At 45.1% G+C, this 13,991-nt stretch overlaps 1 protein-coding gene across 16 annotated transcripts in view; it reads left to right on the forward strand.

Annotated features, from left to right (window-relative positions):
• ARHGEF25 (Rho guanine nucleotide exchange factor 25) overlaps window positions 1-11,922 on the forward strand; it is a 71,829-nt gene extending 59,907 nt beyond the window's left edge. For all 16 annotated transcript variants that reach the window (XM_083487054.1, XM_083487067.1, XM_083487063.1 and 13 more), the window contains 6 exons: window positions 481-558; window positions 2,493-2,687; window positions 4,042-4,222; window positions 6,082-6,302; window positions 8,853-8,957; window positions 11,421-11,922. In XM_083487054.1, the coding sequence (XP_083343180.1) occupies window positions 481-558; window positions 2,493-2,687; window positions 4,042-4,222; window positions 6,082-6,302; window positions 8,853-8,957; window positions 11,421-11,531 (891 nt within the window). In that variant the 3' untranslated portion in view covers window positions 11,532-11,922. The remainder of the gene's footprint in view (window positions 1-480; window positions 559-2,492; window positions 2,688-4,041; window positions 4,223-6,081; window positions 6,303-8,852; window positions 8,958-11,420) is intronic.
• The last annotated feature ends 2,069 nt before the right edge of the window (window positions 11,923-13,991 follow it).

Genomic DNA, 13,991 nt, shown 5'->3' on the forward strand with positions numbered 1-13,991 from the left:
GGTGCATCTTCATATAATTCTCTCTTAATGAATAGCAGGCTGTAAAATTTACATATTTTTCCCAAAACCTTTTCCAATCTTCATAATCAATTATATATCCTTAATTCCGTTCCCACTTTAGCATATTCTCTCCTTTCACTTTCAAATCAGGATCTGCAGAACTGTCCCACAAGGGTTACCACATGGTCTGGGCATATTTTCATTCTGGGTATGCCTTGAGAGACGGAGCGGAGGCTTCATTATGTTCCTGAGACTGCACTCATAGCTGACAGGGGACTTGAATCCATATCTCATAATAGTGTCTGCATGGAACTATGGCCCGTCAGTCTAAACGGGGCAGGATGTCCAGTGTTGTTTCACATGGCCTGCATCTCCTGGGTTTAATGACACTGGCGCTGCTCGCCATGGGTGCTCAGCCAGCCAGTCCCCGTGCTATTCTGGTCCACTGCTTTCGCCCGACTACTTTCCTTTGCCTTTCAGAGAGCTGTGGAGGTGATGTGTTTTGTTCCTAAGCGCTGCAATGACATGATGAATGTGGGGCGTCTTCAGGGCTTTGAGGTAGGCCCTGGGAATCAATAGCTGGCTTGGAGATTCTACAGATCCCGTGGGAGCGAGGCTCTTAGCCCTGATTTTCCAATCAACTCTACTGCAGAAGGCACCTTAATTTTTAGCAGTGGGGGCCGTTCAAGGAAGAGAACCTTATAATTCCTCTTCAACCAGGCCTTGACCTGATTCTATGGCCTTTTAAATGTGTCTGTGGGAGAGGGGGTTATTGTTTTACTTTTGTTTTAACTATTTATTTTGTGCTTCTATCCTGTATTTTAATCTTGTGAACTGCCCTGAGATCTTCGGATAAAAGGCAGTATAATAATAATAATAATAATAATAATAATAATAATAATAATAGTAATAATAATAATAATCGGCATTTTAAAATGAGGGTCCTCCACCTCTGTGTATGTTGATCTGGGAATCGTGAGCTTAAAATATAGGAACAAGTGGGTAGAAAAGGGAGAGGTAATTGAAAAAATTAGGTCTCAGGGCCTATCACATGTTGAATTTTTCAGCTTTCAAATTCCAAAAATGAGGGGTACTGAAAAGTTGGAAACATGACTTGGAAATTCAAAAGATATTTTGGTTAAATTAATATAGTTTTGTTTAGTAATGAAAATGTGTGTAAAATTGCATAGAAATTTTTAAAAACAATTGCCAAGTACTTGCATTTATTTGTTTGTTTGTTTATTAATGATTAAGCATTACCTGACATTTTCAGAAGAAGAAGAAGAAAAAGTAAAATTAAAAATTATTTGGCTTTCTGAAAACAGTGTATGTGCATCTTCATTAAGCATAGACATTTCAAGCCAAATGCTGTCCAAGCACAAAAATTATAGCAGATTCCTCACACCCAGAAACACATTTTTTAAGCCCCTCACTGAAGCAGTTTGCCCTAATCCACACCCCCTTGTCCCACTGCTTTGTCCCGAGGAAAACTGCTCTTTTGTTGTTTTCTTTGGATTGCTGTTTGTCCTAATTTAACGCTAAAGGGTGTCTTTCCCTGGGAAAGGAGTGGGGCCAAGGGGGAAACCACTGGGCCCCCTCCTTTCCAGGCACGGCAGAAGCAGAAGTGTGGATGAGCCCTCAGACATGTTGTGAAATATCATGTGGCACAGCCCTTCCTGGGAATACACTGCTTTAAATGTAAGTGAATATTTCGGTGCTGCCTCAGATCTAAAAGAACCCAAACCCCTCTGCATATAGAAAGTTGCCAAGTAAAGAGGAAGGGTTCTAAGCTTCTCCTTGACTGTATTCTGCTCTGGTCAGACCTCACCTGGAGTACTGTGTCCAGTTCTGGGCACCACAGTTCAAGAAGGACACTGACAAACTGGAATGTGTCCAGAGGAGGGCAACCAAAATGGTCAAAGGCCTGGAAACGATGCCTTATGAGGAACGGCTAAGGGAGCTGGGCATATTTAGCCAGGAGAAGAGGAGGTTAAGGGGTGATATGATAGCCATGTTCAAATATATAAAAGGATGTCACATAGAGGAGGGAGAAAGGTTGTTTTCTGCTGCTCCAGAGAAGCGGACACGGAGCAATGGATCCAAACTACAAGAAAGAAGATTCCACCTAAACATTAGGAAGAACTTCCTGACAGTAAGAGCTGTTTGACAGTGGAATTTGCTGCCAAGGAGTGTGGTGGAGTCTCCTGCTTTGGAGGTCTTTAAGCAGAGGCTTGACAACCATATGTCAGGAGTGCTCTGATGGTGTTTCCTGCTTGGCAGGGGGTTGGACTCGATGGCCCTTGTGGTCTCTTCCAACTCTATGATTCTATGAGGTTAGTTTTCTACAGGCAGGCAGTTTTTGAGTTGGGTCAGGATTCAAAGGTGCAGCCCGTCATCTGCAAGTGGTAATTCTGAGTCTTCTGCTCTAAGAACAGGGCAGTTTTGTGCCCTCTCCCCAGCTGAGTAACTAGGATCTGCCCTCTCTTCTCCAGGGGAAACTGACTGCGCAGGGGAAGCTGCTGCAGCAGAACACCTTCTGGGTGACGGAGCAGGCAGGCGGGATCCTGGCCCGGGGCCGTGAGCGGCGCATCTTTCTCTTTGAGCAGATTGTCATCCTGAGTGAGACCCTGGAGCGGCGGCGTGGTCCGTATGCCGCTCCAACTTATGCCTTCAAGAGCAGCATCAAGGTATTTCAGGGCTAACAGCAGAGAACCTAGGCAAGCCTGTATTCCCGTACCTATCGCTGTTTACCCCATGTTTCTGTGGTTGCACCGTGCATCTGCAAAATGTAATTGTGAGCACTGAATTTGGCATCCTGAGAGTCTATGCATGTGTATAAAATTTTATATGGCTAGAAATAGCGAGTGAAATTCGACGTGGTGTGCTATTGCAAACGTTCCGTCTGTGTAAGCGTTTCAGCTTGTGAGACAGAACAACGGCCTTTTCTCCCCCAGTGCACTGTTATGGGGGTTCTTCTGACTCCCCTCCTCAGAGCCAATTTAGGGGTGCACGCAAGGGGAGGGAGGAGGCCCATTGCAAAGGCCCTTGCACAGGGCTTCCACTGATGGGCTCATTAGGTGAATCCTGCCTTATATAAATGTATAGCCTTATGGCTGTGAAGAGAGGATTGAAAGTGTGTGGGCATTGCTTGGCGTAATCTCGGGAGCAGAGAGCAGGGGTAGTGCAAAGCAAGGAAATATGGAAATTAGCTGGCTTTGCATTCTTTGTTCAGGTTTCGGAATGTAGCTTTTCTTGGCACAAGAATATAGGCTGGCTTGCTGTGCAGAACGTTGATCTTTGTTTAAAGCACAGAGATTACACAGCCTTGGTTATATCCAGAGAACCACAGAATTTCTAGGACTTCATGAATGTGCAGATGTACCCAAATCTGTTTTCTAAATAAATAAATACCGTATTTTGCGCCCCATAGGACGCTCCGGCCCATAGGACGCACCTAGTTTTTTGGGGGGAAATAAAGGGAAAAAAATTCTTTCCCCCCCAGGTGATGGGCTGGAAGAACCAGGTTGGGGAACAGCGGGAAGGCGTGCTCTGCCTCCCCGCTGTCCCCCGAGCTTGTGGGGCTGGCGATGGGGAGAAGTGCGCTGATCCCGGGACTGCAGGCAGCTCTGCGCCGCCATCCGGAGCGGGGCGGGACTTCGCGCCCGGCTCCTGGTGGCCGCGCAGAGCTGCGCTGAGCCCGGGACTGCAGGCAGCTCTGTGCAACCCTCGGAGCCGGTCTCCCGAGGGTTGCGGATAGCTTCCTGAAGCCTGGAGAGCGAGATGCGTCGGTGCGCACCGACCCCTCTCGCTCTCCAGGCTTCAGCGAAAGCCTGCATTCGCCCCATAGGATGCACACACATTTCCCCTTCATTTTTGGAGGGGAAAAAGTGCGTCCTATAGGGCGAAAAATACGGTAAATACAGGCTCTTCCTTTTGCTTGACTGCGAGGCCCTCCCTGTTTGTCCATTTTATTGCTAATATCTTCTTCTTTTTCTTGCTTTTGAATGGTCATTTCCTATCCACTATCCGTCTCAATGCCAGGTCAGCTGTTTGGGCCTGGAGCCCTGTGTGGATAATGATCCCTGCAAATTTGCACTGATCTCTCGTGGCGCAGAACGGGGCACCATCCGTTACGTACTGCAGGCAGCAACGTCAGAGATTGCCCAGGCCTGGGTGGCTGACATCAGCCTCATCTTGGAGACACAACGTGACTTCCTCAATGGTAGGGGCTTCAAAGAGATGGTCTGTTCCTAACTCTCTCAGGCACCCACTGCCCTTTAAACCACACCCAGCCTTCTTCAAGGGGTGATTCCTCAATATTTCTTCCTTCATTTTCCTCACTCCTGGTCTGGATGGAATATGAAAGCTAAGATGTTTCCACAATGCTTTGCAGAAGTATAGGAAACTTCAGCTGGCTTCTAGATGGTGGCGCGGGGGCAGGGGGAATAGACAATTTTCAAAGAGTAATTTGAATTAGAGGCTACTGCCTTTCAGTGAGTTTAAATAGTTTGGTTCTTTCTGAGTTAAAGAAATGACCTAGCAATAGGTTTGTTTAAGTTTGTTTTAAGTTATTTCTAATTCAACTTCTATCAGAATTGATCCCAAGTACAAAAAAAGAATATTTAAAGTGATAAACACCCCAATTCCATGCCACCATATCATATCAGCAGGAATAAAACCACAATAAGGGCCCTGATATTTATTGAGCACTCATCCTGATTTGCTTGCACAAAGCTTATGCGGAGGTTAAGTTACATTTGGCTTTTATTGAGTATTCATTCTGATTATTTGTGTGTGGGGGGGTGTTAAATGTCAAGGACCCTTCATTTGCTATGGTGATGGAACACTTTAATCCACTTTAAATGGTGCAAACCTACAGTTCTGGTATGCAATTGAATCACTCCTGCAAAATCAGTAGGAATGTTCATTAAATAGGTCATCTGGAGGTACAACCCATTCTATCTCTGTCTGTCTCTTTCTATATACCAGCCCCCGACCCCCAGCTCTAATATTACATTACCATCTTCTCATGTATGTGCAAGTCAGGCCTTAATTGTGCAATCAAGTGATGTACACACATGTCTCAACTAGCCATGCATTTTTACTTCAAGCACAAGCTGTACTTTGGCCTTTGTGAATCGAGCCAACGCACAGCTTTGGAAGGATGGGGTGAGTCCCAAAGTAGATGGCAGAGCGGAAGTGGACTGCCAGTAAGCAGGAGGTCAAATTTTTTAACACTTTCTCAAATACAAAGCTGAGAGATTTGTATTCTAAATCTTTCTCTCTGATTTGCTGTGTTGAGAAAAGGTAGTGTCACACACACACACACACACACACACACACACACACACAATCAAAAATAGGATTCCCACCCTTCAGTTTGAATTCAGATAGTAAAGATTTCTACCCTGCCATTTTGCATAATGTGTAGATCAGTTCTGAATGACTCTTAACTTGAATGCATGGACCATGTCTAGGAAACCTTTATTCCCCCAAGGGCCATGTTCCCCTAGGGGAAATCTGTTGGAGACCACATGCCAGTGTGGGCAGGGGCAGAGTTGCCCCCCTCTCTTTCTTAAGATATTCACTGCCTCATAATCTCTCAAAAGAGACATAAGAGTGGGGGACAGTGATGACATTAAGAAGTGGGAGTTGGGGGAGGGTGTTTGTGCATGGGATGGTGTTGCTCTTAAGAGCTGCAATGCACCCCAGTGTTGCCTGTGGCCCCTCATCTGCTTGCTGGGCTTCCTCCTGTCCCTGTCGTGCACTTTCCAGGAGCTGCTGTCTTCAGGCACCTCAGGCACTTTGAAGTGGTGGCTCCTGAAGCAGCACCCCTCTCCTGCTTGATGAGGGTGCTTGAGACACCTTTTGACAGTGGCTTTTGAGCATTGGAAGCTGCTTGAAGCGCACCTGCGCAGGTGGGGCTGTGGGACTTCACCCAGTGGTTCCTGCATCACACCCCTGAGGAGTCTTTCCCCCCCTTTCTTGCAGAAGATTAAGTTTCACTAATGGAATTCAGAGCGTTTTGTGTTTCCAGTGCGTGACCCTGCAGTTCATTGCCCCTTTCTGTTTTCTTGCCAGCACTGCAGTCGCCCATAGAGTACCAGCGCCGAGAGAGCAAAACCCATAGCCTAGGACGCGTTGGAGTCCCGCATCACTCACTGCCCGGTGGACCCAGCCGGCCCTGCTCCTCCGTCTCCATGGACCAGAGCAAGGGATCCAGCCTCCAGCCCCACAATGCCTCTCTCCCCTCCCTCTACCTTCCGGGCCCAGGCCAGCCTGAGCAACAGGCCTATGTTGAGGTAAGGTAGGAAGGTCTTAAATGGAAGATCCCTGTTGAATTAACAGCTTTGTGAGGTTTGGCTGGCACAGGTGAAGTTCCTGTTCTAGCTTTGGAATGAAAGGGGCTAGTAATTGGCAAGAGGAATTTGAAATTCAGTTCAGTGCTTACATTTGTTAAACCTCATTAACACATGTATAGTTTGCAAGAGCTATGTGAAGCAGAAAATGAAAACAATCATTTGTCATTAAAACAATCCACCGTGTGTGCTGGCTTGAGATTGCATTGTACACATGCTGTCACAGAGACAAAGGAAGGTTATCTTTCCCACACAATTCATATCAGTATTGTCTAAAAAAATTTCATTTGAAAAAATGCCCAAGGGGAGATGTTCCAAAAATGTAGGCATTTAACCTCCTCAGAACACAAGAAGGACCTGCAGGATCAGGCCAGTAGCCCACCTAGACCAGCACCCTATTTTCACAAGGGCCAGTCAGAGGGCTGTGGGAAGCCTACGGGCAGAACTTGAGCACACCAACCCCTCCTCCCTTCTTGCAGTTCCCACCAACTAGTATTCAGAAGTATTACTGCGTCTGAGAACCTCCCTGTTAACAGCTGCTCAACAAAAAAATGAGAAATTGGAGCTCAATGTTCAGTTAGTATTTTAGTCTCATTTGTAAGCCCTCCCGCAAAGATTTACATGAAGGGGCAGTGTAGATAGCTTTAAGAATAAGAAGTAAATAAATGAGACATGTTTTCCTGTTTGGGACAAAATCTTGGGGTCTATTAAGCTAGAGGATATTGACCTCATCCCATGCAGATAGATTTTCTCCTTGTACCCTTCATTGATTAGTCCAGAGTGGTAACTGCTAATGGACTGGAATCATCCGCTTCTTGCAGAAGCATGTGTTGAGCAACTCCAACTGTAAGAATATAATTGTGAGTGTGCTTAAGGGATGTCAGGGAGTGTGTGGTCTCTGTTAAGTGAGCTTATGCAACACAGTGTGTCACAGTTCCCCAAAGTGGAGACCAGGCTAGTGGCCCTTCCGCTGCCACCAGGCAGAAGTCTTTATTTTTCTGGTTGCCTCCACCAAACAATCTAAGCTCACCTGGATTTCAAAAAGAACACACTTAGGTAGTGTGTGGCTTGGCTTTTAAGCATAGGGTGGGCAAGAGACCACAAGGCTTTGTGAAAGAGGTTTAAATGTTCACTAAAAAAGAAGGTTTTAACATCTGAATGGTTATGTACACACAAAACAATCACCAAAGCAACCTGAGTCTGGACACCATCTGTTGCCAAGAGTAATGGGGTGGGAGGGAATTGGGTCTAGGGCCTCTGTTCTGAAACTTCAAACTGGGCAGCAGGTATTCAGGAAAAGAGGGACAGAGGAGGGGACTGTTCAGTTCCCCTTGGGTGACTAACTGGAGAGCAGCCAGGGAGACTACTAACTCTTTCCCAGACTGCCTGGGTGAGATGATGTCTTCATCATCTCACCTGCCAGACCCTCCAGATGGACAAGTGTGCTGCTAACCATTCCTCCCAGCATCATGGTCTCAGCCAGGCTGGTTCTGTGGCTTGCTCTGTTGCCGAGGTGATGGGTGAGAGAGGTAGAACTGGAGCCAGGCAAGAGAGAAGACAAGTAGACATGTCTGCTGCTGATAAACAAAGCCTTTAATATCCAGTCCATAGATACTTGCATGCATGCATGTGAGGATATTCACACACTCCTCCAAACATGTTGCAGGGAAGGGGAGGGTAAAGGAAATTCAGAGTAGGTTTGTTACTCATAGACGTAAGCAAGCTTCCCCCATTCTGAAACCATCCAAATATTGTTTGTGTTCATTAACCACTGCCAATATCATAATCATTTTTCTTCTTGTTACATTGACTGCCTCTCCTTCAATTTCCCTCTGTTTTAATTTTTCATGATAACTGTTGGAGTCTTCTATCTGATAAATAATCGTTCAGTAGTTATTGTTTTTTTCCTTGGTTATATTGTATTATTTCTGATGAGGATTATCTGTTGTGATTTTAAAAAATGTTAAGCACTAAAACCTATAGTAAGTGTGGAGGAAAGACCAGGAGCCCAAAGTTCTGTGAAGACAGTGGTGAAGACAAGAGTGCTGATTTCTGTTCTCAGATATGAGTTGGAGGAGGAGTTAGGAAAGAGTGCTATGCTGTCTTAGGAAGCTTCAGGACTCTACAGGTTTCTGATTCCAGATTAGATGAAAAGGAGATCAAACTGATCTCTAATAGAGGCACAGAGAGAGACACACAAGAGATTTGCAAGAGGATGTCTGCCTATTTTCTTCTTTGGGAAATTAGATAACTTCATTTGATGAATTGGATTGCCAGAATCCCTTCCAGGTCAGGGGTCCTGTGAAACTATGACGTTTGCATGGCGTTCTTTCCATGTGAGATGTTGTTTGACTTCAGCTATGCACAAGTTGACAGTTGACAAGCTATGCACACTTTCTCACATAATATGACACCAAATTGAGAGCACCCATCTGTGCTGGAATGTTGTCTTCTCCCCACCCAGATTAAACCCACTTTGCTTTCTGCCCCCAGCCATCTCGCAGCCAAAGCTCTCCAGGGCCTGGACCAGTTCACCTACCTTCCGATGGCTCCGAGGTGCATCTCTCCAATTCCTCCCGGCAGGAGTCCCTGCACACAGTGAGTGTTGGTGGGCAGAGGAAGTGTTCCTTTTAATCTGAGTAAGGATTCAACGTTCACAGTTGACATAACGATAATGATTCAGGTTCTGTTGCCCGTGGCCTTACTCATTCTTTCCATCAGGATTTAACTTTCATTGGGACTGACATTTTACACACACACACACACACACGTCCCCACCACCTGACCACATGCTGCCACCGTGCCACAGAAGCCTAGGGAAAAATGCAGAATCTGGCACAGGTTGCAGAATTCAAAGCTTCTGCCTATAGTGGCCTTCCCAGGGAGAAACCACTGACATTCTTCCAAAAGAATCCCAGGTTTCCCCAAAACACAGCCTGAAATTCATTGCTCTGTTAGTAGAGTACGTCCCCATCTCTTGCGTTGTTTACCATTGCTGATGCATTCATATGCCAGTAATTTTATTTCTGGAAAGCTTTTTGATGCTGTGCTTTCCTTCCCACAAGAGATTTTGAAAGCATGCCATATACACTTTTCTTCCTTCCATTTACCTGCAATCTGCTCCACTCTCAGGCTGAGAACATGGGCAGACATTGCCTAATGAACTGTCTTATGCTCTTATCTTTGGTTTTGCTTTAGAGCAGAAATGAGGAAGCTGTGGCTCTTGAGAAGCTGTTGGACTGCAACTCCCACTGTCTCTGATTTTGGCTTTGCTGGCTGGGGCTGATGGGAATGTAAGAGCATAAGACAGGCATAGGCAAACTCGGCTCTCCAGATGTTTGAGGCTACAATTCCCTGACCACTGGTCCTGTTAGCGAGGGATGACGGGAGTTGTAGTCCCCAAACATCTGGAGGGCAGAGTTTGCCTATGCCTGCCATAAGATGAGCCCTGCTTGATCATACCAAGGCTCCTTCTAGCCCAGCATCCTGTACTCACAGCCAATCAGGAACCTATGGGAAACGCATAAGCTAATCTAAGCGCAACAGCATGTTCTCCCCACTTGTGCTTCTGAGATACCAGGTACTGGTATTCCAAGGTGTACAATCTTTGATACTGAAGCTGTCATGACTAGTAGCCATTAAGACCCTTATTGCCCATGATGGAGGTGGAGTCCAACACATCTGAAGGACCACAGGTTCCTCATCCCTGATTGAGAGTAAGCCTATATGGGCACATTTGTTATACACAACTGATCTAGCCATAGCTGTTAGCTAAAAGGAACTTCAGTGTATGTAGGACATTGCTTCTCAAAGGCTGTGGCACAAGGAGAGGATGGCAAGTATGACAGGAAGATTCAAGGAAAATAAAAGAAACATTTCATTATAGCATAGTATCAAAAAAATTTTTTTTGCAATATGTGGATAGATGTATTTCCAAAATGAGAGCAAGAGCATAAAGTGATACTGAGAACAATCATAGTTGTGATCTACAATCGTCGTCCCAGTGTATTTCTTATCAATAAAAAAAATGGTGTGGTGCAAGAAAATTTCTATTCTGAAAGTGCGATCCAAAGGAAAAAAAAGGCTAAAAATCACTGATGTAGGAGATGAATTGAGGATTAAATCTGTAGATTAAAAGTTAAATTTTGTATTCCACATATGTGGGGGACATACACAAAGTGGGCTGTCAAGCCATTTAGCAAAGTAAAACACGTACTGCATACATTTTTGCAGTTTACTAAAGTTTAGGAATTGGGCAATTACAGCTTTTTGTCCCTTTTATTTGAGGTTTGCTGACCTCCCCTTCTTCAACTCTGCTGCAGAGAATGAACCACATAATTTAGTAAGATAAACAATTACATTTCAATGCAGGCAGCAGATACAATACAGGTAATAAAACTTATCAGGTACAAAATACAAAAGTTGGCTTCTATAGGCTGCATCTGTCTGGACCTCCCAGATACACATTTGAACATGGTAGAAAGAGAGTCTTCAAGTATAAAAGATTATCTCTGTGGTTACAGAATTCCAGCCAGAGGAGGCAAGGAAGGTAAGCACACAGAGGGTACTCTCTAGGAAATTTAAGTGCACTCTTTGTGTACTAGCCCTGTCTTGTCTAGCAAAACATGCATTTGTGATTTGGCTGCAAACCCCACACTGTGGACAGAGGCAGAATACCAGAATATCTCTGAACACTAGATCTAAGTGTTGGCAACAACAGGAAAAAGTCACCACCTTCATTCCCTGCCTTGGGTGTTTCAAAGAGGCATCATGTTGGCGGCTGCTGAGGCACAGAATGTTGGATTTGATGCACCTTGGCCTGATCCAGCAAGGCAGTACTTAAGATGATTAATTTGCATAATTTATACAGAATGCAGCTTTTCGCAGCACAGAATTGGATTGCCCCATAGTAGATATATTGAACCAAAGTATTACACTGTCTTACCTGTTGATAAGATGAAGCCAATGGGTGTGCAGTGGCAGGTGCTCTGCAGTGGGAGTCTTGCAAAATACGTCTCAGGAACCTTTCCAGAGTTTTCATTGTTCCTCTGTCCCTGACAGGCCCCAAGTGATGACGACGCCAGGCCGCTGCTCCCTGATCCTGAAGTCCCGGAAATCAGTTTCCCTCAAGGCTGTGCTCAACTTGCCCAACTTGATGAGGATGAGCTGTGACTCTTGGACTGTGAGAAAGCCCCTGTCAGACCAGTGGGGTGGGGGCTTTGACTGATCTAACTAGCTCTTCCCTCTTCTCCCCCTACTCTCCCTCCTTCTGCTGTCTCCAAGGGAAAGAGAGACACAGCAGCAGCATGGTGCAAACTCCTGCTGCCCTCTGGTCCTGCTCTGTTTGCCCAGACACCCCCATCCTATGAAAGGGGCGCAGAACCCCCACATTGGGACCAGAGAGTGCCGCTGGTGGCCCTTCCCTTTCCTCCAGACCCCTGTATATGCATGCTGTGGGGCTGTACGGGCTTCAGGTCGGGGCTCTTGGACAAGGGAGTTGGATTGTGTGAATTGAGAATTTTATTTTGTTTGTTGTAATAATAAAGATTTTAGTTAAAACAAACAAGGAGACAAATTGCTCCAGGACACCTCTGTCTTCTTGCAGGCTCTTCCATGAGTAACTTGTACACCATGTGCTAGATCCCCTTCTCTTGGCCTTGCACTTTATTTAGGGCAAACCTTGTTGGCCAGTTTCACAACATCTTCCTTTACACTGCTTCCCCTCCTAGCACTGAAGAGATATACAGAGAGAGAGAGCGTGTGTACACACATGCATATACATACACATATATCTGTAATTAGAAATGAAAAATGGCCCTTAGCCTCTGACACATGAAAAAGGGAACCACCTTTATTAGCAGTTTTAGAATCTTGCCCAAGAGTGTTTTCCCCCACTCTGTTTTTTGAAAGAATGGGCTAGCCTAAGGAAGTTAGACCCAGTTCAAAGTTTACTTTTGAACTCACAATAAGTGACAAGATGTGATACTGCCAAGTTGTGAACATTGCAGGTACATTTTAAATGTCTGGTTGGTTAAACACAGAAGCAGACACCCTTTCCCAGTCGCTGCTTCATGTTTACTGTGGAATAGTCCAGCTACTTTAGGCTTGTGTTTGCTGTTCACAGTTGATGACTTAAATTTTGCCATTTGTACATTTTTGCCCAACTTCTGAAAATACGAATCTGTATTGTGTGGTACATGTGTTTGGCTGCGTACAGCCTTGGCATTATTATAATTATATTTAACCTATCCCAGATAATTCACAAAGTGCAAGAGAAGGAAGCACATTTGAAGGTGAAGATCAATTCTCATGGGCAAATGTGGTGTTAAGGAAAAATATTAGGAAGTAGTGTGTGTGTGTGTGTGTGTTTATACACGCATGTGCATCAGTACAGATGAAGCTTAAGTAGGCAAGTCTTCTCTTCTGCATGCACAGACACTGTGGTAATAACCAGGGACCATTATTTGGTGCTTGTACCCCCAAGCAACACTTTCTCCACAACAGTTGTTTGAGACAGCGTAAAGGACCTTATCTAGGGGTGGAAGCTCAATCCAAGCCAAAAGCAGCCTTGTGGTTCCTTCAGTTTCAGCAGACGCTGCCCCCAGGTTCTCAAGTTATACTTTGAAACCAAAAGGACTAAACACCTTTAAAAATGTTTGTGGGATGGCGACTTGTGTGGAGTATAGGAAAGTCTACAAAAGACACACAGCACTGCCTCCGAATATATCTGACATCCAGAATCAGGTTACTAGCTTGATTCCAAATATCCTTTTGCCATTCCAGTCCATTTTTGCCCCTCAGTCGAACCTGATTTGGGCTCACAAGGCAGGTCATCATGTTTTGTTACTACAGTACCTCATTTATTGGTTTTGCATTTTCATTCTTTAGGAGAGGCAGTTGTCGGTTTTCATCCTCAGGTGCCAAAATATTCAGTAGGTTGACACCACTGGCTGCTCTACTTCAAGCAGAAAAATGTTTTGGAATGATCATGCTAAGGGACTTCTCTGTTATCTCCCATTAACATCAGAACAGACATCAAGGAAGACTCCCAAATCTGGGCAATCCCATTGTGCTGTTTGCCTGTTAATAGGATTTGGCTTTATCTGACAGAGGAAAGGGTCAGGAAGAGTGGCTTCTTCTATCAACTCCCTTCTTTTTAACAAGAGTCAGAAGTGCAGAGATGCAAATGAATGAAGCTCGGCTCTTTTACACATCAAAGGCAGCTCGGCCTATTTTAACAAAGGAGGATCTGCTCAAATGATGCTGATGGTGTTACAGACCTGCCTGTGAAGTCTGCAGCAAGAAACACAAAAAGCTATTTTCAATTAAGCAGTTTTGCACTTCTTTCCTGCAGTTGGAAAGTAGAACCTTCCTTGGCTACAATGGCTGTTTGGCTTATTTTGCACTGCCCTACACAAATAATGAGAGGTCAAAAGCTCTGCCATGTGAGAAAAACACTCAAAAGTGTGCTGTGTTGACTTTCTCTTCAGATGAGATGTGTGTTCTGGTGATTTGCTCCTTAGACAGGGTGAGGTGGTGGTTTCCGAGTGTACGACCACATCTGGCTGAACATGTTTTTGAATGTTCCTTGTTTAAAGTACTACCTGCAAGTAGCAACCTAGCACTTTAGGC

The sequence above is a fragment of the Podarcis liolepis genome (assembly GCF_965112155.1).
Source record: "Podarcis liolepis genome assembly, chromosome: 2".
NCBI classification, from domain to species: domain Eukaryota; kingdom Metazoa; phylum Chordata; class Lepidosauria; order Squamata; family Lacertidae; genus Podarcis; species Podarcis liolepis.